The sequence below is a fragment of the Suricata suricatta genome, chromosome 11 (genome assembly GCF_006229205.1).
Source record: "Suricata suricatta isolate VVHF042 chromosome 11, meerkat_22Aug2017_6uvM2_HiC, whole genome shotgun sequence".
NCBI lineage: Eukaryota > Metazoa > Chordata > Mammalia > Carnivora > Herpestidae > Suricata > Suricata suricatta.
The window spans coordinates 16,210,943-16,233,278 of record NC_043710.1 but is presented as its reverse complement, the minus strand read 5'-3'; the positions used below and the strand labels follow the sequence as shown (position 1 = coordinate 16,233,278).

Sequence of the window (22,336 nt, the reverse complement as noted above, 5' to 3'; positions counted from 1 at the left end):
GTTGCATGCATTCTGCTGCCACAAAGAAATGTTCCCAGCTGTGGTTACAAATGGCCCTCCTGTCTGGGCCAGCGTGCACCCATGGCCTGCTAAACCAATCCAGATTTACCCCCAAGGCCCAGTGCTGAGAAGCCCTGGTAAGCTATTGATTGCCTATGCCCACAGCCCCATCCTGCCACAGTATCTCAGCCGCTGTCCTCCTGAGGCTGAGCGCTGAAAGGCCTGTTAGCCATTGTCCTCTGGCTCCTGATTGTTGGCCTTTGCAGGCGGCAGCCCTTCCTTTAGGACCCCATCAGTGAGAGGCCAGGGAGGCTAAGCCCTGAGCTGAGCCTGGGAGGAGCAGAGCAACTGTCAAGGCTGGCCCTTGCCCCTCAGCCCCATAAAGACAGTTACAGGGATGAGCCCTAGACTGACTCCTGCAGCACCCCTGGGACAGGGCTGGGACCCGTCACCCATCTCCAGGTGGCAGAGTCCCTCCCCTTCCAGCCTATCTTGTTTGGAAATACTGAGCTATACTTTAAAATGTATTCAAGATTTCCAATAAATTTTTTCTGTACTTTACAGCCTCCTGTCCTACAAGTTTTCTAAGAAGATAACCCACTCTGTCCCACTTCTGTGCAGGCCCTGGTCACTGACAGGCTCCCTCCATGGAAGTGGGGGAAGAGCAGTGGTTATAAAGTGCAGAGTGGCTTTGGAGTCAGGCAGGCTGTTTTGTTTTGGGGTTTAGCCACCTAGAAGCTGTGCAACCTTGGGGCGTCAGGAAACTGCTTGGAGCCCCATTTTCCTTGGCTGTACTCTTCCCATTTTGAGGGCTTGTCTGTGAATAGTCAGTGAGGTAACGTGCATGAAGTTGACATGCGTATGAAGTTTGGCCATAATAAAATCTCCATTAGATGGAGGCCATCATCATCAGCTCTTTGTTGCTCCCTACACAGCCCAGCCCAGCCCAGCACTCAGCCTGGAGGCTCAGAGTGAGAAACAGCCGCCGGTCTCCACCATGTTTCCAGTAGCAGCAGACAGGGAACGTGGGGCTCCCCAAGCTGCCTGGTATCTGTTTGCTGATCTAGGGTGAGGAGTTGTGGCTGAGCAAACCAGACAGGGGAAGGGTCTGAATGAAGCATTGGGAACTCAAGGGCCCATCAAGTTTGTTTAGCTGCCCTGATGGGACAGCTCGAGCGAGGCACTGATGTGGTCTCTAAGGAGCCATGACAGGTAGAACCTCGCGGACTTCTTCATGCTTGGCCCCCCCGCGTGCTTCTGTGGCATGTATTCTCAGCCCCGGTAAATCTGCCTCCTGCCTCCTAACTTGTGACTGTGCTGAGGGATAGGAGAGGTGGAGCCAGTATTGCAGAGGCAGAGATGGTTCTAGAAGCAAGGGACTAACTGCCTGACAGACCTGGGCAACTGTTGTGTGGGTTGCCTCCCTACCCCCTTCAGGCTGAAGCCGGGGCAGAAAACGGTGAGAAAATTCTAAGTATGGCGGAAACTCATGGCTGGAAAGAACGAGGCTGCCCACTGCTGTCATTACGGGCCCCGGGAGCCCTAGCTTGTTAGGCAGCTACGATGAGAACTGGCCAGGACACCTGACCACGCAGCCGGCTAGGACAGAGTTCCCCAACCCGTCAGAAATGGTGAAAAGGCTATCCCTGGTTTCTTCACATTCGGTTGGGATCCCCCCTCCAACGCAAACTAAAAGTGTTCAGTTGGCTCATGTCTCATGATGGTGTCCTGCTCCTTTAAAGCATCTGCCCCCAGAGACCTGCTGTTGCCAAGGCAGCAGTAAACTGGCTTTTGCGTCACTAGGAGGCCCTGCCAGGAGCCCAGCCCAAGTGAACAGCTCTCCTGGTCTCTGGCTCGCCTGGGATACTGTCCCTCTGTTCTCAACAGTCACGCAGCTTAGAGCTGAACAGAGCCAGGGAGAGGCTGCCAGTGCCTCCCATTGGACTAACTGGGTGAAGGCCGGTTGTGCAACAGGACTAGCTTCCTCCAGCTCGATGCCTGTGTTTCTAACCAGCATCTTAACACCACAGCTTGATCCTGCAGCTCAGGCCTGGCCGAGTTCACCGTAACCTGACTGCAATCAACAGGCAGGCAGCAGACAGGTAGAACCTGACCTTGACCATCATGCCAAGTGAAATTCTGGCCTGCCCTCTCAGTGACAAACCATTATCTTTAACTTGTGGTAAAATACACATAACTTAAGTTTTACCATCTTAATTTTTAGAAGCACAACAAAACCTGCTCAGGAGAGGAAAGGAAAACTGGGTATTTCATAGCCTCTATGGGACGGGGTGGCAGGTGGAAAGAGCTAAGACTCTCAGGCTGAGGGGAGGGCCAAGAGAAGCAAATAGTCACCCGAGGCTTCCAATCCCAGCTGCTGCACAAAGTCAGGACCATCTCCTTATTCCTCTGTGAAACCATGGTCATTCTGATCGCCACTGGCACTCACTGTCACATCCTGTGCACATCATTTCTGATCCTTAGAGAGATGAGACAGTCTCATGTGAGCTGATTATATGGCTGTTACTATTTGGAGCTGCAGGGAGGGGTGATGGGACTAGAACCCAAGCCCAGGTCTGACTCTAGAGCCCGCCCTGCTGTTGCCCTCCATTCTGGGGACAGAGGAGGCCTTGGTCATAGGATACAGCACTTGGTGGCCAGTTGGAATGGTGCACATGCACAACATGGAGAGTGACCGTTCACATATCCAAGACAGGAAGACATCAGAAAGCTCCCTAAGGAACAAGACAAGGAAGGAAGGGTCCGATGGACTGGGGAAGTGACTTCCCAAGGCCCCACCTGCTCATCTTCCACAACCACACCACACTTCCTGCTCCTTTCTGAGCCTCCAGGCCTACTTCCTAACATCCAGGTGGGCAGTTTTCCATCTTTTTTATTGAAATACAAAAAGTGCAAAGGTGAAATACATGATTGATGCGAAGGAAGTCATTAAGTGTGAATGTGAACACTTAATTCACAGTACTCCCCCACCCCCCTTCTCCCCACAGGTACAGACCAGTGGGACAGGGGACAGGAGAAAGACCAAATAGATCCACGAGGCCCCCCAGTAAACGGGGCTGTGAGCAACACCTGGTATACACAGGAGGGCAGAAAGCAGAAGCCCAGGCTCAGGCTAGAGATGCAGGGACTGTCAGGGAACCAACAGCCTCTCCAGGCCCTAGGAGTCCTGACATGCTAGCATCACAAGGAGAGAGCCTACCGAGGTCAGGGCCTTGCAGATGGGGTCGGGTGGGTCAAGGGCCCCCACAGTACAGGCTCTGGCCAAGGTTACGGGGGCACGGCCTCTACAGGTACTACCCTGCTGCCAGGGGACAAGGCTGCAGGAAGTGGGGTTCACCAGGAAGGAGTGTCATTCTAAGGGACACAGTTGAAATGAGAAGTACCAATCATTGGGGGTCCAGGTTTTCTGAAAGATGACAGGGCCCTGGGGCTTGTAGTCTGAGGCGGAGGTTGCTAGAACTCCCCTGGCAGGGACTGATCTGATTGGCAAAGTCTTCTCAGCCCCTCCAGGAGTCCCCACCCACAGATCCTGAGGCACTGAGTCACTTCTAGCCAGAGCAGGGACCAGTGTGACCCCACAGCAGACTGTCCACAGAGCCTTATGCTGAGGCTCTGTCCAAGTAGAGAGGGAGGCAAGGTGTGGGGGGCTGAGACTGCTTGTCCCCGGCCCAACCAGACTACCAGGCGGGGTGGGGGCAGGAATGGGGTGTATATTTCAAATGGATGCCAGGACTCAGCACTGTCATCCAAGCTGCCAGAACAGGGGGCTGGAACACCCTGGGGGCAGTATCACTTGGGAAAGCCTGACCCAGGATGTGTGGACGAGGAGGCAGAAACAGGAAGCAGACCCTGGCCTTGCCAGTCCTCAGCTGTGTAAAAGCCCAAGGCTGAACCATCTGAGGAGAGGACACGAGCAGGTGCTGGCACACAAGGCCTTTCCCCGGGGAGGTGCCTCAGCAGGCGGGCCCAAGCCAGCGCAGCCTCTTATTCCCCAGCAGCCAGGAAGGGGAGGACCAGCCCCAGCTACCAGCCCAGCCAGCAGTGATTGAGGCATTCACAATTGCCAGGAAAAGAGAGGCAGGAGAAAGTGGGTAAGCAGGTTCTGGGGTCAGTCCTTTTCGTACTAGAAGAGCCAAAGGCCGCCAGCTCTGTAGAGCCTGGCAAGGAGCCAGGGGTCCAAGGAGGCAGTGAGAAGTATAAGGCAAGATACAGCAAGGCCCCCAGGGCCGGCCAGGTGGGCTGGACAGAAAGGGAGGAAGAGCTGCCCGGCTGGCTCCAGCTTCCAGCTCCCGGGGCCTCACGGCCCCCTTCCTAGGCAGGAGCCCCCATATCCTATAAGGCGGAAGCTGGGAAGGGCAGTGGGGCAGGGCTCAGAGCCCTCTCGAATCGGGGCTGGCAAACAACTCCCCTTGGTGATCCAGAAGGAACTTGGTGAACGTGTTGATGGGATTAATGGCCTTGAGGGTGATGGCAGCATCCTTGGCCCACAGCAGGTTAGGGCCGAAGACAACAGCCAGATTAGTGTTGGTCATCTTGTTCTGGTCACAGTGGGCAGAAATCTGTGGAGGGAATCGGGGGCTGCAGCAGGAAGCCACAGACCCTGCCTCCCATTCCCAAGGGTGGCAGCTCCTCCCCCCGCCCTCCTCCAGGTGAACAGCAGAGGGGAGGCCGGGGTCTCACCTGCACCAGGAAGGCAGTGAGGAAACGAAGCACCTGGTAGTTCTCCTCAGGCAGCGTCCGGAGCACCTGCAGCGTTGCCTCCACTCTCTGGCTCTCATCAATGTCTACAAGGAATTGGGGTCCAGGTCACAGCGGCCCGGGGCTGGGCCAACACGAGGCCAGAAGGGGACCTCAACCAGAATTTCCTTGGAGGAAGGCCAAATCTGCCTGCTCTGAGTCCAGCCCTGACTCCAACCCAGCAGAACAAGCACAGAACTAGGGAGGGAAGAGAGGGGCACTCACTGAGGAAGCCCACAACGTGGGGGTAAAGGTCAAAGGTGAGCAAGGGCTCAGGAAGCTCCCGGAGGAAGGTCTTGAGGATGACTGCAGGCAGGTGCAAGTCATTGTACTGGTCGAAGTCCACAGGCAGCCCTGGGTCGGGGGGAATGGAGAAGGCGCTGGGCCCAACCAGAGGCCAAGCAGACCCCACTGCCCAACCGCCCTCAGCCACTGCACATGCACCCTCCTCCCACGGAGCCTCCTGTCACACAGGCCTTCCCCTCCTCTGTGACGAGGGGACCGGGTAGAGTGGGGCCCCCCAGTACACATGACAGTTCTTCTTTGTCTCTAAATCTGAACCCAGGACCTGGAAGCCTGACTGATGAGGCAGTGGGCCTGGGACAGCCTGGTATGTAATCATACCAAATGCCACAGAAACCTCTGACAGGAACAGAATGGGGTGGGGGGGGGGGCTTGCTTACCAGGCAGCAGAAGGCAAAGAAGCCCCCTGACAGTGACACATGTGCCCCATCTCCCGCCCCTTCCCCTCACCGCAGGCCCCAGGCACAGGCCCAGAGCACTCACCCATGTTGTACTTCTGCTGCACTTCCCGCACGACTTGGGTGTTGGCCGACCTCCGGAAAATCCCCTCGGTAGTGAGAGCTGGGAAACAGTGGGGCCTGGTGAGGCTCAGCTCTGGGGCAGTGTGTAGACTCCTCGACCCGTTCTGTCTTAGGGTTCCAGTGAGCGTCGGTGTGGGCACTGATGCTCCCCAAGGGGAGCTGGGAGACTGGGATGAGGGGGGGGCCTGGGAGGAAGCAGGTCCTGGAGGCCCTGCCGCCAGGGGCCTTGGCACTCACCGTGGGCCTGCAGGTAGGCAATGGTCTCCCGGAGCACAAGCGGAATGGGCTCCTGCTCTGGGTTCTTCTCCTGGAGGCTGTGGGGACAAGAGCAGTGAGTCAGGTCTGCAGCCTTTCCCAGTCCCCATGTTCCAGGCCTGTCTACCTTTTGCATACTCACTGCTGCAACGAGACCCCAAACTGCTGGTTGGGCAGAGGGGGCCGTGGTGGCATGGGCTTGGGGGCCGTTGCGGGGCTCTTCTGTGTGGATTTGAGGAAGTCATCATACCTGGGGGAGCAGAGGGGAGGGTCAGGCCCTCGACCGGTTCTTGTCACGTTGGCAACCCTTGTGTATTGTACGTGGGCCATTTCATTCAACCCTCCGAGGAGATGGAGATGGAAGAGCATCAGTCAGTTTTGTAAGTGACAGGAATGGGATCTGAACTCGCACTCTCGGACCCGTATGCTGTCTCTTACTCATGACCTTCACTTCCTCTGCTTCCCCTGGGGTTCTCAAGGCTTCCTCTGCCCTTGGCTGGCATGTCCCACCCCACAAACATGGCGCACGGGCACACGGCCCGGCCCCAGCCTTACTTGAGCACTTGGCGAGGGATCCCTAGCTGCTCCAGCTTCACGTGCTCACTCAGCTCACTCAGGTAATTCACATAGAAGATCTTCTGCCCAAACTTGAAGCTGCCGCCAAAATAACAGGCATGGGTCAGTGGGGGGCGGAGGGACCTCTTTTGGCATGCCCCCACCATCCCTTCAGCAGCTCCCCCTCCAAGGTCAGATAAAGGCCTAGCCCCAAAAGGGTCTGTCCCCAGGACGCTTGGCCTCCTGGGGTATCTGCTCAGAGTTCTGAGGGAAGCGTGGGGAGGCCACTGTCCTCCCCCATCAGCCGCTCACCTAATGATGGGCTTAAAGAGGATAAGCAGGGTCTTGATGAACATGGTGGGGTGCACAATGTACAGAGCCTTAATGTTCTTCTTGTACCTGCAGCGACAGAATGGGGACTCAGCAGTGGGCGTGGTGGGACAGACACACAGCTAGGTTCCTCACGCACATTTTCTCATTTGCGTCCTCATGGAAAACCTCACAGGTAAGTGCCACTGTTGTCCCATTTTGCAGATTAGGAAGCAGAGACTCAGGTTCAGTAACACGGAAGGGCAGAATGAGTAAGTAGGGAAACTGGGGTTAAACCCAGGATGTTCCAACTTCAGATTCTTTGCTTTTACCCAGTGCTGACCGCTCAGAGCCTGGAGCCTACTTCAGATTCTGTCTCTCTCTCTCTCTCTCTGCCCCTCCCCCATTCATACTCTCTCTCTCTCTCTCTCTCTCTCTCTCTCTCTCTCTCTCTCTCTCTCTCTCAAAAATAAACATTTAATTTTTTTTTTAAATTAGCTTTTAGCGTCTGCCAAGCACTTTGTAAACATTATCTCCTGCCTTCCTCATAACAATTGGACAATTGGAGCTGAGACTATCCCCCCCTTACAAGCGAGGGCAGTGAGACACAGAGAGGTCAAGCACTTATCCAGAGTCACACAGCTTGCACTGGGCCTGGAACTGCTTACAAACTCCGGAGTGAGCAGAGGGCCACCCGGAACCCAGCAGAGTTGCCGGCTCCAGAGGCGCCCGCGCCCCGGCCCCAACCCACTTGCGGTCAAACTCTCGGTAGGCATCGCGGAGCCAGCTAAGCGAGGGCTTGTTGTCGCTGGTGAGGCCGTGGTGCAGGTACAGCAGCGTGTAGTCGCTCTCCACGTACTGGTCCAGGGTGTGCTTCAGGTACCTACAAGAGAAAAGCCCCATTCAGGCCTATCCTTGACACCCGAGGGCCCCCCTGAGACAGGACTCAGCACCCCAGGAGTCCCCTGCTCCTATCGTACGCCTCCCCGGGAACCCCTGTCCTGCACCGCCTAGTCTGGCTGCATAACCAGTCACTGTGTTGTTGTGGAGGAGACTCAGGCTAGTGGTTGGGCTGGACAGAGAAAAAAGCATGGTAATAACACCAGCCCAGGCCAGAAATCAGGAGACCGGGACTGTAACTGAGCCCTCTCACATGCCTGCAGAAAAAATGGGAGTAACTATCTCTGCAGGACTGTCCTGAGTCAATAGTAATGACGACAGTCACCGTTCATCAATATTGAGCTCTTAGGGGCCCCAGGGTGGTTCAGTCAGGTAAGCGTCTGGCTTCAGCTCAGGTTATGATGTCACCGCTCAAGAGTTTGAGCGCCGTGTTGGGCTCTGTGCTGACAACTCACAGCTTGGAGCCTGCTTCAGAGTCTGTTTGTCTGTCTGTCTGTCTCTCTCTCTCTGCCCCTCCCCCACTTGTACTCTGTGTATGTCTCTCTCTCAAAAATAAACATTTAAAAAATAAAATATATATTTAGCTTTTAGGATCTGCCAAACACTTTGTATACATTATGTCCTTCCTTCCTCATAATAATTGGGGCTGAGATTTTCCCCTCCTTACAAGTGAGGGCAGTGAGGCTCAGAGAGGTCAAGCACTTATCTAAAGTCACACAGCTGGTGGTGGAGGCTGGAGATGAGCTAACTCCAAAGTTTGGTCCTGTTGACAGAAGGGCAGCTTGTATACTCAACCCCCCAACACAGTCTATAAAGCACTGTGTCCCTGAGAGGGGACTGGGGTGGCTAGAGGGTCCCCCTCCCCTGCTCTAGTCACTGGGCTCAAGGCCCCCATGCTCACAATATAGTACCTATCACCCCACACAGGCACACACATGCAGAGGTGCTGAGCACCCGCAGTGGGTAAGTAGGAAGGGGACAGATAAGAACTCCAGAATGGGAAAGGAGTCCAGGGAAAGTTCTTTCTGGTTGGCTAACCACTCTCAGGCCCCAGCAGAACACCACTCCAGGCTGGGAGGCTGGGCCTCCAGGAAGGCTAAGGACTTCTAGGTGAAGGAGGGATGGTGCTGGGGAAAGTATCCAAGGATTTGAGGAAGTGCTCAGACACAGCCTGACCTCACCCAGACAGGTGCCCTAGATCATGCCCCCTGGGTACTGGTCTGTGAAGACCAGACATGTGAAGTGCCTAATGCCAGATTATTACTGTGATTCCAATCCTTATTGCTACATGGTAACTACCCCTTGTACACACTGAGCACTTTGCAGTTTGCAAAGAGCTGTCACATAAAAAGATGGCATTCTGTAACTATAAAATAGCAAAAATTGTAGTGAAAATGCAATCATTCTGTGGTCAATGTTATGGTCTTTTGGGAGGGCAATAAAGTGATGTGTATCAGAAGCTGGAAAATGTTCATACTCTTTGATCCTATAAAAATATACCCAGGAATTTATCCTAAGGAAACAATCAGAAATGAACAGAAGCATTTTTGTAGAAGGCTGTTCATTGCATGTGGCCTGTTTTACAATGGAAAAAAATTTTTTTGGGCAGGAAGCTAACTGTCCAAAAACAGGGAACTGGTTAGATAAATTACAGGACATCTATAAACAGAATACCTTACAAGATATTTCTGCAGACAGAACCTGTCTGTGAAGTTAGGTGTCAGAAGAGCGGGCACCCATTAGGGTAGTGGCTAGAAGAGCAAAGAGAGGTCTGTGGGTGTGGATGACATGGTGGATGCTTTTTTTTTTTTTTTAAATTTTTTTAATGTTTTATTTATTTTTGAGAGAGACAGAGTATCAGTGGGGGAGAGTCAGAGAGAGAGAGAGAGAGAGATACAGAATCTGAAGCAGGCTCCAGGCTCTGAGCTGTCAGCACAGAGCCTGATGCAGGGCTCTAACCCATGAACCACGAGATCATGACCTGAGCCGAAGTCGGATGTTTATTCGACTGTGCCACCCAGGCACCCCTGGTGTATTATAATTTTGAAAAATTAATCAAGTAGTATACATAATTTGTTCGCTTCTCTGTGCATATGTATGCCAATGACATGTTTTTAAAGGATGTCTTTGAAGGATGTATAATGCTCAGAAGATAATGTTACATAAGATACGAAGCTGACTATACAAAGATCTGTATATATTATAGAAAAAGATAAGAAGTGGATATCCTAAAATATTAACAATGGTTTTCTCTCTGGGGATAGGTTTATGGGAGATTTTATTCATCAATGTCTGTATTTTTTCTTTACAGCTACTTATACTTTTCTAAATTCTTGAAATCTGTAATACTTTATAATTATATACAATGGCATTTCATGTATATTTCCTTATCTAATGCCCACAACAACCCTATGAGGTAGGCACAATTCTTATTTTTAATAGGGTTCAGAAAAGTCCTGCCCCCAAGCACACAGCTAGTAAGGGGCATAGCTGAAGTTTAGTTGGTCTTCTGAATCCAAGCTTCAGGCACTTTCTATTTCAACCCCCAAGATGTGGCTAGACAGCTGGGAAAGGCCAAGGCTGAGATAATGAGACTGATCCCCCCTGAAAGTGCTGCTGTGCAGGCTGGGTGGGGGCAGGGAGATCCCTGCGGGAAGGGATGGAGGACAGCCAGGATGGATAACAGGGGGCTTCCAGAAGTCAGAGGAAGTCTTCCAAGTGGTGGAGCCTCACTCAGCAATCTCGCTCCTGAAAACTGGGTGCTTTCCCATCTCCTGCCTCTGACTTCCTCCCACTCAGACTATTATCTGGCCAGGAGTCTGTCACCTGTCACATCAGACAGGCTGTGTTAAACCAGGGGGTAGGGTGTGTGACTCAGATGCCCTCAGGCTGAGCTCCCCTGGCCCGCTCTTGGCTGGGCCATGTGATGGGCCTGGACGAGGCTCTGCCCGCCTGGTGGAGGGGGAGCAGGGGAAGTGATCAGGAAGCCAGAAAGAAAACTCACACAAGGCCGAAGAGACTCAGGCCTGGCTCACCAGGACTGCAGATGCTGCACTGAGGCCCTTCTGCCGCTGCACGCTTGGCCTGTCCCTGACCCCTCACCACCCCTACACTCACAGGACCATTTAGGATCCCAAAGAGCCGGTATGGGCAGTGCAGACATTCTCAGTTTAAGGGAGTGCCTGAGTAGAGATCAGGAAAGAAGTGCAAGATGGTAACTTGCACATAACTACGGTGCCTTAGGAAGTCCGTTCTGGCCCCGCCTCCATGGGGTGGGGTGGGCAGGTGCAGTGGTGGCTCAGCAGTGAATGCTTATCTGAACAGGATCTGTCTACCTCCTGCTTTCAGTCAGCCTTTGGACTGGCATCAGGTTTCTAAACCAAACAGAACTATCTCATATATGTGGCTAACAGAACCCAGATAGGTACAGAAGCCACTGGCACCACATCTGGCACAAAATAACCCTGATTAGTCATCTACAACCACTACAACAACTACAATCACATCATAATAATCAGTCCTGTGTGGATAGTATTTAACTTTTCCAAGCATGTCCGCCTGCAGTATCCCCCACAAGGAAGGAGGGCTGGTTTATGAAGAGGCTTGAAGAGGCAAAGACACCATGCTAAGGCTGCAGTTTCCTGGACTAGAAACCAGGTCTGACTCTGAGCCCAGTGCTCTCCCCAGAATGTAAACTAGCTCCCTCCGGAGAAGAGGAGAGGCGCTGAGGGAGGTGACGGTAAGGAGGACATCAGGAGACACTGGGTGTAGGTCCCTCCACCTTGCCCGGGGGCACTCACCCCAGGAGCTTGCTGTGGTCCAGCTGGTGGCTGGGGGGCATTCGGCAGGCACTAAACACGATGATCTTCCGCCCATACTTGTCATCTCCTAGGTGTGGAGAAAGACGGAGCACAGTGGGTGGCAAATCACCTGAGAGAACTGAAAGGGGCGGGGGCTGGAGACCTGTACCATGTAGTGCAGGGGCCAGAGTGGCAAATGCAAATATACCTCTGGGCAGCTGTCTGCACTCAAGGGTGTGTCGCTGAAGAAAGAGGGACAGGTTGCTCTCAGGGCTGCTGAGCTGGGGTCTAAAACAATAACAGCTTTTTAAAAAAATCACACCTGGTGGAAACACCCAGATGCCCATCGATGCATGAATGGATAAAGAAAATATGGTATATCCATGCAGTGGATATATCATTTGGCCATAAAAGGGAATGAAGTACTGATCCATGCTACATTGTGAATGAACCTTGAAAACATGATGCTAAGTGAAAGAAGGCAGACGCAATTGCCTCCATATTGTACGACTCCACTTAGGAGTTATCTAGAATAGGTAAATCCGGGGCGCCTGGGGGGCTCAGTCTGTTAAGCATCTGACTTCGGCTCAGGTCATGATCTCACAGCTTGTGGGTTTGAGTCCCGTGTCAGGCTCTGTGCCGACAGCTCAGAGCCTGGAGCCTGCTCCGGATTCTGTGTCTCCCTTTCTCTCTGTCTGCCCCTCCCCCGCTCAAACTCTGTCTCTTTCAAAAATAAAAACATAAAAAAAAGATGTTAGAATAGGTAAATCCACATAGACAAAGCAAATTGGTGGTTACCAGTTGCTGGGAAGAGGGGGGATTAGGATTGCGTCTTTATGGTTATAGGATTTAGAATGGGAGCGGGTAGAATTGTGGGACTAAACAGAGGTGGTGGTTGTACAACACTGTGAAAGTACTAAGTACCACCACTCTAGGGGCGCCTGAGCGGCTCAGTTGGTTAAGCAACTGACTCTTGATATTGGCTCAGATCATGATCTTGAGGTTCATGGGATCGAGCCCCGTCTTGGGCTCTGTGTTGACAGCATGGGGCCTGCTTGGGATTCTCTCTCTGCCCCTCCTCTACTCACACTCTCTCTCAAAATAAATAAGCATTTAGAAAAATAAATACCACCATTAACACACTTTAAAATGGTTAATTTAGGTTATTTAAATGTGACCTTAACTTAAAAAAGCTGAAAGTCATGCCCACCAAAGCAACTGTTATCTCACCAATCATCTTAAAAGCCCATGCTTATTCTAGAAGTGCCCTCTCTAAGCAGCTTATTTGGAAAACTTCTTGAGGCTACTTTCTCAGCAAGTCCAAGGCCACTGAGGAAATGGGTGTGATTACTTAATGGTCAGTCAGGGCTCATTTTTGACCACTATCACACTTTCTGATTTTATTACTAAAATTACTAGAGTAATTAACTGCTCTTGGTTCTGACGGACTTCTGGACATTTCTAAAAATCATATCCTTCCTCAAGGATATTCTTTTTAAAAAAGTGTTTATTTGGGGGAGGGTGCAAGGGAAGGGCAGAGAGAGAGGGACAGAGGATTTGAAGCAGGCACAGTGCTAACAGGCTGACAGCAGCGAGCTCAAACTTATGAACTGCAAGTTCTTGACCTGAGCTGAAGTCAGACGCTTAACCAACTAGGCCACCCAGGGGTCCCTCTCATTAAGGATATTCTAAAGAACATGGAGTTCAGAGGAGTTTGTAATGCTTTGGGAGAATGCTTATTTGGCAGTAATCACTGTGGCATGTTCATCCAAAACTGGTCACTACTTGGTGGTCTGGTCATCTGGCCTTGTCAAGAAGCTGGGCAGCTTTTGACACATCTGCTACTGCCCTTCACAGTGAGATGCTCTTCCAGGGTCAGCACAGCACCCACCCCAAACAGAGCTCAATGAGGACAAGGCCTGGCTGGTCCTCACCCCTCCCCTCCCCCCATGTCCCAGGAATCTTCCCTACATCTTTCCCTTCATGACCCTGCAGAGACACAAAACCACACTTGCCTAATCCCCATTGCTTCAGGGGCAAATGAGAAGACTACTTACACAACCCATGAAATGCATTGCATCTGACCTCCACCTACCTCTGAGGACTAAGGACACCATCCACCCCGCAACCCTCGCTCCATGCCTTGCTGACTGCCCTTCTCCATATTTAGTAAGTCATGATCTTGATGCTTCTTCTTGGTCAGTGACCTAATGCAGGAGTCAGTGCTTTTCCAAAGAGGTTGCCAAGGCCCTGACCCTTTTCTCCAGGGCTGAGGCAAGACTCAGAGGGGCTGAAAGAGGCTTCTGGAATGTGGACAGCATGGCCCTAGGCCCTGCTGGCTGCACAGCTTGGTGCTTTGGCCTGATTTAGCACTTCACTCCCAGCTGTCTGACTACCATATCCAACCTCTAAATCAGCCCCTCCAACCATTCCATTCTTTGGAATGACTCACGGGATTCTCCAGGCTCACACCATGCACACTTTCAACACAGACATGCTTGCAGCCCAGTCCGCATCAGGCATCTTTGGGCCTCTGCCGTTTCTTTTGCCAGACAGAACTTCCCTGAGACAATTTCACTCCACTCCTCCAGGCTAACTCCCTGGAATCCTTAAGACTCATTCGAGAAGACTGCATTCTCTCCTCCTTCCCTCGGCCAGGTTAGCGGTCTCTTTTCACAGCTCCCGGCATGAACCATTGCCCATCTCTGCTGTGATGCTTTGACTCGTCTGTATAATTGTTTATGTGCCTGTCTCCTCTACTAGCTTGTGGGCAGGAACTGTGTCTCATCCATCTTTGCAACTCTAGTGCTGGTCCAGAGCCCAGCATGTGGCAGGTATTCAAGGAACATTGGAAGCCTGCACAAAGTCATAGGTCAGCATTACATGGTGTGCATAGTTCCATTTTGGAATTTGTTCATGATGATATCTAGGTTACTGGATTGCTTTAGACAGTCTCCTGGACAGAGTTTCTCCAGACTTATGAGCAGAGAGCCCTCTGCAAGCGTGTCTGTGGAGAAGGTGCAACTTCATCTTGTCCAGCAACAGGTCTATTTTACAAGACCACCCATTGTCCTACGCTAGCCTAGATCCTGAGGTACTGGTTTCCCTCTAGTCCAGTGGGGCTGGCTCTCAGGCCTGTTCTGGCCCTTCCCATAGGCTCTGACAGAAGCAAGGGCAAAATGGCAGGGCAGGGACAAAGGATCAGCCTGGCCAATCCAGCCTCATGTACAGTCTGGAAACTTCTGCCATGAGCATGTGAGGGGAGAGACATCTGCCTGCTCCCCTCTAAGCAGAAGAAAGGCCTGGAATGTAGAGGGAAATGCAGGGAGGAGCATGGGGGTTCATCCTGCCACCCCACCCCCCCTCCCCCGCCCCCAACATGGACACAGCCCTCATTGGTTAACAGATTTGAGGATTTAGGCAGGACAGGACATCTGAGCTCACAGGGCTCTGGAATTTAAAGAGATAGTAACTGGTTAAGCAAGCAATTGAGGTGAGGGGCCAGGGGGCTGTGGCTCCATCACTCGGCTGGCCTCAACAACCTCATAAATGGGAAACTTTGGGTTCTTGACTGGGGCTCCACCACTGAGCATCCACCAAGGCCAAGATGTGGTATGAAAAATATTACAAACACACGCACATGTTCCCTAGGAGAAGAGGTCCACACACTCATATTCTTAAAGAGGGTTCTGACCAGTTCTAAGAACCACTTCACTGCATTGTGTGCTCCTTGAAGGAGGTGATGTGAGTTTTTCCTCACTGAATCCTCAGGGCTAATTACAGGGCTTGTTCCAGAGCAGGCGTTCTACAAATGCAGGCTGAATGAACTCAGAATGGGGATGGGGGCAAAAGGGGAATAAGTGAGGGACTGGAGGGCAAGACTCTCAGACAAGCAAGGAATGAGATGCAGGTGACCCCAGGGTCTAGCCCCTGTCCTCCCCTCCCTGGGGTCAAGTCCTTGGGTGGCTTGGCAGTTGTCAGCAGACAGGGTTGATCTCAGGAGAACAGACTTCTGCCCTGGAGACTGCAGGGAGAGAAGGAGCCGGGTGCCCTGGTGTCCCCAGGGCACTGGGGTGGGAGAGGAGTGAGGGCTCAATGAGAAGACACTGAGACTGTGGAAAGCACCAGGAAAAGAACAGCCGTCTGAGAAGGGAGCCTCTGCATTCCCCAGATCCCGATGAGGAACGTGCCCGGGGTGGCCTGGGCGTCAATCAGCAACAGTGCAGTCCTCTAGCAGGCATTCTGGGAACCGCCAGGCCAGCCACCACCCACCCACAACCTGCAGAGCAGGCCAAGGAGATGGGAGGTGGGGGCTGGGGCACTGTGCTGGGGCCGGCTCACACATTTGTTAATTGTTAAATGGTCAGGATGCTGCAGCCAGTTGACATCATGTTGGTGCTTGAAATCTGCTGTGGTTGAAACTGCAAATGCTACAAATAAATAATAGCCTCCCCCCCCCCACCTCCTCCCACCTTCCCAGAGAGCCAACTGCTGTTTACCAGCACACCACTGGAAAGAACCCACTTGGATGGAGTCAAATTTGACTATGGAGCATGACAGCTACTACCAGCTCGGAGAACACAGGCTGCAGAGGAGTTGGAGACATAACCCATCCTCCGTTCCAACATGGGCTCTTTCTTCAGTTTCTAATGCCAGGAAACTGGCCTCCCAAGACATCATCATGGTCTCATCAAATGACTCCTGCTCTGGTAATACCAATCCAAATTCTCCTCAGCAGTCAGAGATGCACACCCTTGGGGCACTCCCACCAGAGGGGCCTTGAGCCAGCGCTAAGGCCAGGCCATTGCTCACAGCCAACTGCCCTGCCCCCAGGGACATGGGCCCTCTCTCCCCAGGAGCCCCTTTCCCTATGGGCTCTGGATGTGTCCCCACATGGCACTACCCTATAAAACCTCCTGTAAACCTTTTGCTATTTCCGGCTCCCAGGTACCGCCAGCTCCCAGCTCCCTGGAGTGGGGCTGCAATTAAGCTGGCCCCACCTGGCTTCCACCAAGAGCCCTTCTTGATCCACAGCCCAGAGGCCAAGCACAGAGAGCCAGGAACACACCTACCTGGCTGGGCCCCCTCAGGCTCATCACACCCTGGGGAAACAGAAACACATTGCAGCTCTGCTTGTAGTAGGAAAAGGGGTCACTGGGTGCCGGGGTGGGTCCCCCCTTCCTCTGCTTTGTGTTTTGACTACACAGGCCAGGAGGATAGAGACTATGTCACACCACATCAGATGCTCCCGAGGCCTCAATCAGATCCATTTTTGGAGAGAAAGTTCTGAACCTTCGGGTGACTCTCTGTGCCCAGGTAAGGACCAGGCCAGGTAAGAACTCTCAGCCTTGCTTCTGCATGGATGAAAGAAGTCACAGCCAAGGCTTCCAGCCCAGACAGGCTCCAGGAGCACAAATGCCTCGGAAACAACTCTGACATTAGGGGAAGCTCTTCTAACTGCCCCATCCCTCTCAGAGCCCAACATTCAGAGAGATGGAGCTCCCTCTGGCTTCCCTATGGCCAGATGCCTCCAGGGACCCCTTAGCCAGCACCACTGCACTCCAGAACCACGTGCTGCCTGGCCTCTTTTGCCCACCCCAGTGCCGCAGAGTAGACTCATGATGCCATGCTAGCTCACTGGTGAGGGCAAAGAACCACTAGGGGAAAGACAAAGAATCCTACCACTTTAATTTTCTCTTCTTGTAGTAGGGCCTTAAGGGCAGAAATCAGGTCACCAGCACCCTTGCTTTCTCCCCTACTCTGAGTCCTGCATTATGAACAGGAAAGTGGGAGCTCACTAAGGCTGAGACCCAAGGGGGGGGGTCCATACCCACTCTCACTAAGGTGGCACATCTTCCTGGGACCTGATGCTCCAGGGGGTCATGGGGCCTCTAACTTCTGGAAGGAGGCTCTGCCACCCCAGACTTCCTTGGAGATAGGGTTTCCCCAAGGAACTGACACCTTCCTGGTCCCCAGTAACTGATGGGGTGGAAAGGCAGACAGGGAGGGCAAAGGGAAGGGAGATCAATGGCCGCTCATTCAGGGCCGACTATGTTCTGGCTCCGGGCTAGACCCGGAGAAACGGTAATCCTCTCAGCAACCCTGTGAGGAAGAAATGAGTTGAGAGAGCAGAGCTGGAAATCAAAGCAGTGCTTTCTGACATCAAAGTCTCCTAAGTCATACCGCCTTTCCACACACCATTGGCTAACAGAGACATCCAGGTCATAGGTCAGGATGTACGTGCAGGTGAACAGGCCAAGTGGCCATCACAATCAAGTGTGTGATTTTGAAGAATGGTATGTGTGCTCAGGAGGCCCAGGATGAGGGGTCAGACCACAGAGTGGGCAGCCGTCTGTCCCCTAGTCCCTTCCCTGTGGCACAAGGGGGAATCCGGTGCACTGCTGGGTGTGCTCACCTGCCACCTCCACAATCTGGTGCCGGGCGATGTCGTAGTAAGGGTCATCCCACTTGAGGTGTGTCACGGGTTCCGGGGAGCTGCTTTTGGAGTCATCTGAGGAACACGGCAAAGGCAGGGGTAATCTGGGGGGCTGGCAGCATTCTCCCTGAGACTCACATTCTTTGATCCTCCCCCACCGAGACCTCCCTCCCCCGGAGGGCTTGTGCTCCCAGCCCCACACTGGGGCTCATCTCCTTGCCCTCCTCCTACTCTCCTGGGGTCTCCCTCCAACAAGAAGGGAGTCTCCCCTTCTAAGGCACGTATGGCTGCCTGAGATCCAGCAGCACCCACCTGATTTGGGGAAGTCAGGCATTTCGTCTGAGGGCCAGTTCTTCTCATCAATGGAGGCTAGCTTCAGCTGGTTCAGAGCCTGGCTGGTGTCATCCACGGTCAGATCATCATGTAACTCTGAAAGCGGGTCCATGACCAAGCCTGTCCCTCACAGCTTTGCTCCACAGAACCTGAAGAGAAACCTGGGGTGGGGATAGCAAGTCAGGGGCACTCTCTTTTCCCCTGTGACTTCTACAGCGAGCCCTCCTGATCTCACTCTTTCCTCCCCCAGCCTGCCCTCTTCCTGTTCCTCAACACTTCGCATCCTTGCCAAGAGTTCCATGTAGCTCTGGGTTCTCCACAGGCATGTTGCCAGAAAAGGCAGCTGGGGCAGAGGATAGCACAGCTCAGTGCGTGCCCTCAGGTCCTCCAGCTGGATAAGGGGCGAGCTGTGCCAGGCCCTGGGCTGCCCACTGCCCATCTGCTTCAGCCATGCAGTCCCAGCTGCAGAGGGTAGAAGTCTACGCCCCTCTCTTCAAGGGTCAGAGAGCGCAGAATCTTCCTAGGCGCCAGCAGTTAGAGGGCAGAGATGTTGCAAGCATCTATGGAGTACAGCGATGTTGCACACCCCATTCATGAAAAAGGTTAATTGTGGCCTTGGCTACTCTCACTTTTGTCCCAGGAACAGGAGGTGGCCAGATACCACAGGGACCCAGAAAAAAGGCAATGGTCAAGGTGCCCAGCTGGGTTTGCCCCAGGGCAGGAGCAGGAAACAGGGGATGGAATCTGACTGACAGAGGGCAATCTGCAAGCTCCTGGGGGCTACCAAGTCCACTCTACACCACTGGGAGCTCCAAATGCTAGTTTCAAGGTGGGAAAGGTCAACAGACCGCCCCAAGGATTGGAGAGCACAGATGGGAAAGGGGGAAGCCCATGGCATCCAGAGTGCTGAGCTCCAGGAGGTGAAAAACGACAGGCAGTCGCAGCAGACTGAGAGGGAGAAGAGCCAGCTCGGATGCTGGGCTTGCCCAGAGCTAGGTCTGGCAGCAAGGATGTGGCTGCAAGAAGTCCAAAAGCGGTACCTTCTGCCCTCAGCCCTAAGTGGAGACCAATCCCCCTTCCATCCCAAACTCACCATGTAGGTCAGGGAGGGGCTTTAATCCACTCATTCCAACCCTACAGAAGAGGCTGCTCTAAGCCCACTACATTCCTAGAGCCCAAAAATGACATATATGGTCAGAGAATCTGTAGGGCAGATAAAGTCCAGACAAGACCAGGCACGGGGAGGGAGAAGAGCGGGGAACTGCCAGCTAGGATCCAAATCCCCAACCCCTCTGGCTTTAAGGCGACATGACAACCTCCTGCACACATCTCGTCACAGCCAGCCGAGGACTCTGGCTGGTAAACCGGCTCCCTGTGCCTAGCAACAACCACCCTGTTACCAGGACAACCACACTGATTCAGTGGCAAACGCTGTTCCAAGCTCCTGAGCCAAAGCTAAAGCAGCCAAATAGCCAAACAGCCATAAAACAAAATCTAAAAAGCCTTTCTCTTCCTTTCCTCTGGCCTCTTCTCTGCTACCTTTATTCACTGCTGCTGCTTACCACCAAAATAGAAGTCCCTTCATGAGCACAGAGAAAGATGACCCACTCTTATTTGGGAATGTACCTCTCTCAGGGAGTGTTGCCGTGGCCCACACCCCTGCTCACCCATTGCCCTTCAAGCCTCCAATGCAGGCAACTCAAGTCTTGACTTTTTTCCAAAGTCTTGAGGAATCCACTCCTGATTCATCGACATGCTCCTCCCCCATTCAACCAGAGGGCTGTGAGGACTCCACTGGGTAACAGGAACAGCATTCAGTACAGAGTAACCCCTGTTAGGCCCGAGTCTTCTCTCCATGCCTTCTCTTCCATCACTGCTGGCATGCACCGAGTGCTCCGTTAGCCCCGCTATCCCAGAGAAGTCTTTCTGCACAACAGTGGGTGCTTGACACGATTAAAAAAAAAAAAAGGCATGGGAGGGGCACCTGGGTGTCTCAGCCAGTTAAGCGCCGACTTCAGCTCAGGTATGATCTCGCGGTTTGAGAGTCTGAGCCCTGCATCAGGCTCTGTGCTGACAGAGCCTGGAGCCTGTCTTCTGATTCGATGTCTCCCTCTCTCTCTGCCCCTCCCCTGCTGACGCTCTGTCTCTCAAAAATAAATAAATGTTTAAAAAAGTTTGTTTTTAAGGCATGGGATGAGGAATATGGAGAACTGGATTATAGTCCTGCTTGAGCCAATGAGTTGCAAAGATGCTGGGCAAGTCTTTTCCTAACTAGACTTGAGTCTCCCTATCTATAGAAGCACAGACTCCTCCCAGAGACATAATTCTCCAGTATTCTAAAATACTTACACTAAAGTGAGCAACAGGGTTAGAAGGAACAGCTGCGAGCTGAAGTACGTGTGAGGGAAGCAGAGAGACACCCTCTAAAAGGAACTTGAACTCCACCTCTTTTCCAGTAAATGCTCCTCTATTTTGTCTGTTCTTCCAGAACTGCCCCCTCCCCCGCTTCATAACCTCCTTTTCCAGCATAACTAATCACAGTTGTTTCCACCTCCCAGCCAGACCAGCCTCCAACCCACAGCTGCATCCCCCTGTGAAGCTGAGCTCCCACTCAGTGGGAAGGTGAGGGACGCTGGCTCAGGGAAATTCTAATATAAAGGGGTGGCTATGAAGTATCCTGGCTGCTAAGACTCCAGTCACCTACAAGCCCTGTTCTACTCTGTGCAAAATACTCCTTACTCTGAGATTGGCATTTCCTTTCTCCATAGGTAACATCTCCTTTTACAAAGATCTTTGAGAATCATTTTAGACAGAGGTTTTCACCTCTGGACTTCTCTGAAATTCTGATGAAATCTGTGGACTTTTTCCCTAAGGAAAATCAGCACATGCATGGAATCTATTCAATTTTAAGGGGTTCACAGGTCCTCTGAGAATCTAAGAATCCCTGACCTATTCAGCACAAAGATGCTGTCATTTGTTGAATGAGTGAATAAATGAATTCATCTCCTAAATGGAGAAGAGAACCAGCATTTGTTGAGGGCCTATTTAGCGCCATAAAGTAGACAAATTACCTTTTAACTTCACAACACCAGTGGGGTTTGCACTATGAAGCCCATTTTACTGCTGGAGGAAAGTCAGGACCAGAAAAAATAAACACATTGTTTAGGCGGGCCTTACAGTTGAGTCAAGATTTTAATCTATATCTGTATAAAGGGATCTCTTGGTGTAGGCCAATCCCTCAACACTTTTCTAAATGACTGTCATTCATGTGATTCTGAAGTTTCAGAGAGGTGCCATAAAAAAATAAAGTCGAGTCTCTCCCCTAATCTTCACGAAGAACTGAGATAACCACTTGAAATCGTATTCTCTGGCACTGGGACCGCCCTCCTGGTTGGAGCTCCAGAATTGGGAAAATGCAAATCCCACGATACAATAGCGAGACTTTGAACTACAAATGCATTTTTACAGAGCTTCATGATTTACAAAACCCGTAATGGGTATAATTATCCCATTTCAGAGATTAAGAAATAGAGATGAAAGCGTGGCCTAATTAGTGGCAGGCTGGAATACTTCCCCCAAATTTCTTGCTTAGTGCCACTTCGGACCAAAGAGACTTCCCCTTCCCGTGGGCTTGCTCGATGACAGCGATCTGACCTAGACTCTGCCCTGGGAAGTGCAGGAGGAAAGCGGCAAAGGAGATGAAGCCTCCTCGGTGCAGACCCGGGAGTGGGGCTGAAACCCGCTATGGGAAAGCCAGGCTCCTAGGCCCCATACCACTCCTGCTCCCTTCCTAGAATCAGCACGAATCATCCTCCTCCGGACCCTATCCCTTCAGGTGACCTATCTAGTCCCTCCCTTTCCCCCACCACCACCCAGGAAGACCCCTCGCCCCGCTGCTCACCGTAGTCAGACACTGCTCCCGGTGCCACGCCTGTCAAAGCTCGGCAAACATCCGGCTCCGCGGTAGCACGGGAACCGCCCCCTCCCGGGCTCCTCATTCCCCAACCACTTCCGCCACACCTCCAACCCACTTCCGGCCCGCTGCCAGGTCCAAATATGGCTTTCCAGGATCCCCGCCCACTTTGCTGCACTTGCCGGCTTAAATGCCCGCCTTGGGGAGTGACAGCGTAAGTGTCCGACCCGTCCCTCGCAAAAGGAGGTGATTG

The 22,336-nt window shown here is 52.5% G+C and overlaps 1 protein-coding gene across 2 annotated transcripts; it reads right to left on the bottom strand.

Annotated features, from left to right (window-relative positions):
- Window positions 1-2,867: 2,867 nt before the first annotated feature.
- On the bottom strand, window positions 2,868-22,178 carry ARHGAP1 (Rho GTPase activating protein 1). Of its 2 annotated transcripts, none has more exons than XM_029915762.1 (13): window positions 22,072-22,178; window positions 18,150-18,331; window positions 17,817-17,912; window positions 11,402-11,489; window positions 7,453-7,584; window positions 6,705-6,791; window positions 6,393-6,491; window positions 5,980-6,087; window positions 5,820-5,896; window positions 5,545-5,622; window positions 4,984-5,112; window positions 4,702-4,805; window positions 2,868-4,580 (listed from the first exon to the last, which is right to left on the bottom strand). In XM_029915762.1, the coding sequence occupies exons 2-13, from the start codon at window positions 18,280-18,282 to the stop codon at window positions 4,392-4,394; spliced, it is 1,320 nt and encodes a 439-aa protein (XP_029771622.1). In that variant the 5' UTR covers window positions 18,283-18,331; window positions 22,072-22,178; the 3' UTR covers window positions 2,868-4,391. The 2 variants fall into 2 exon arrangements, with proteins under 2 accessions (XP_029771622.1, XP_029771623.1); XM_029915763.1 differs by lacking the exon at window positions 22,072-22,178 and adding an exon at window positions 19,838-20,110.
- Between the last annotated feature and the right edge of the window lie 158 nt (window positions 22,179-22,336).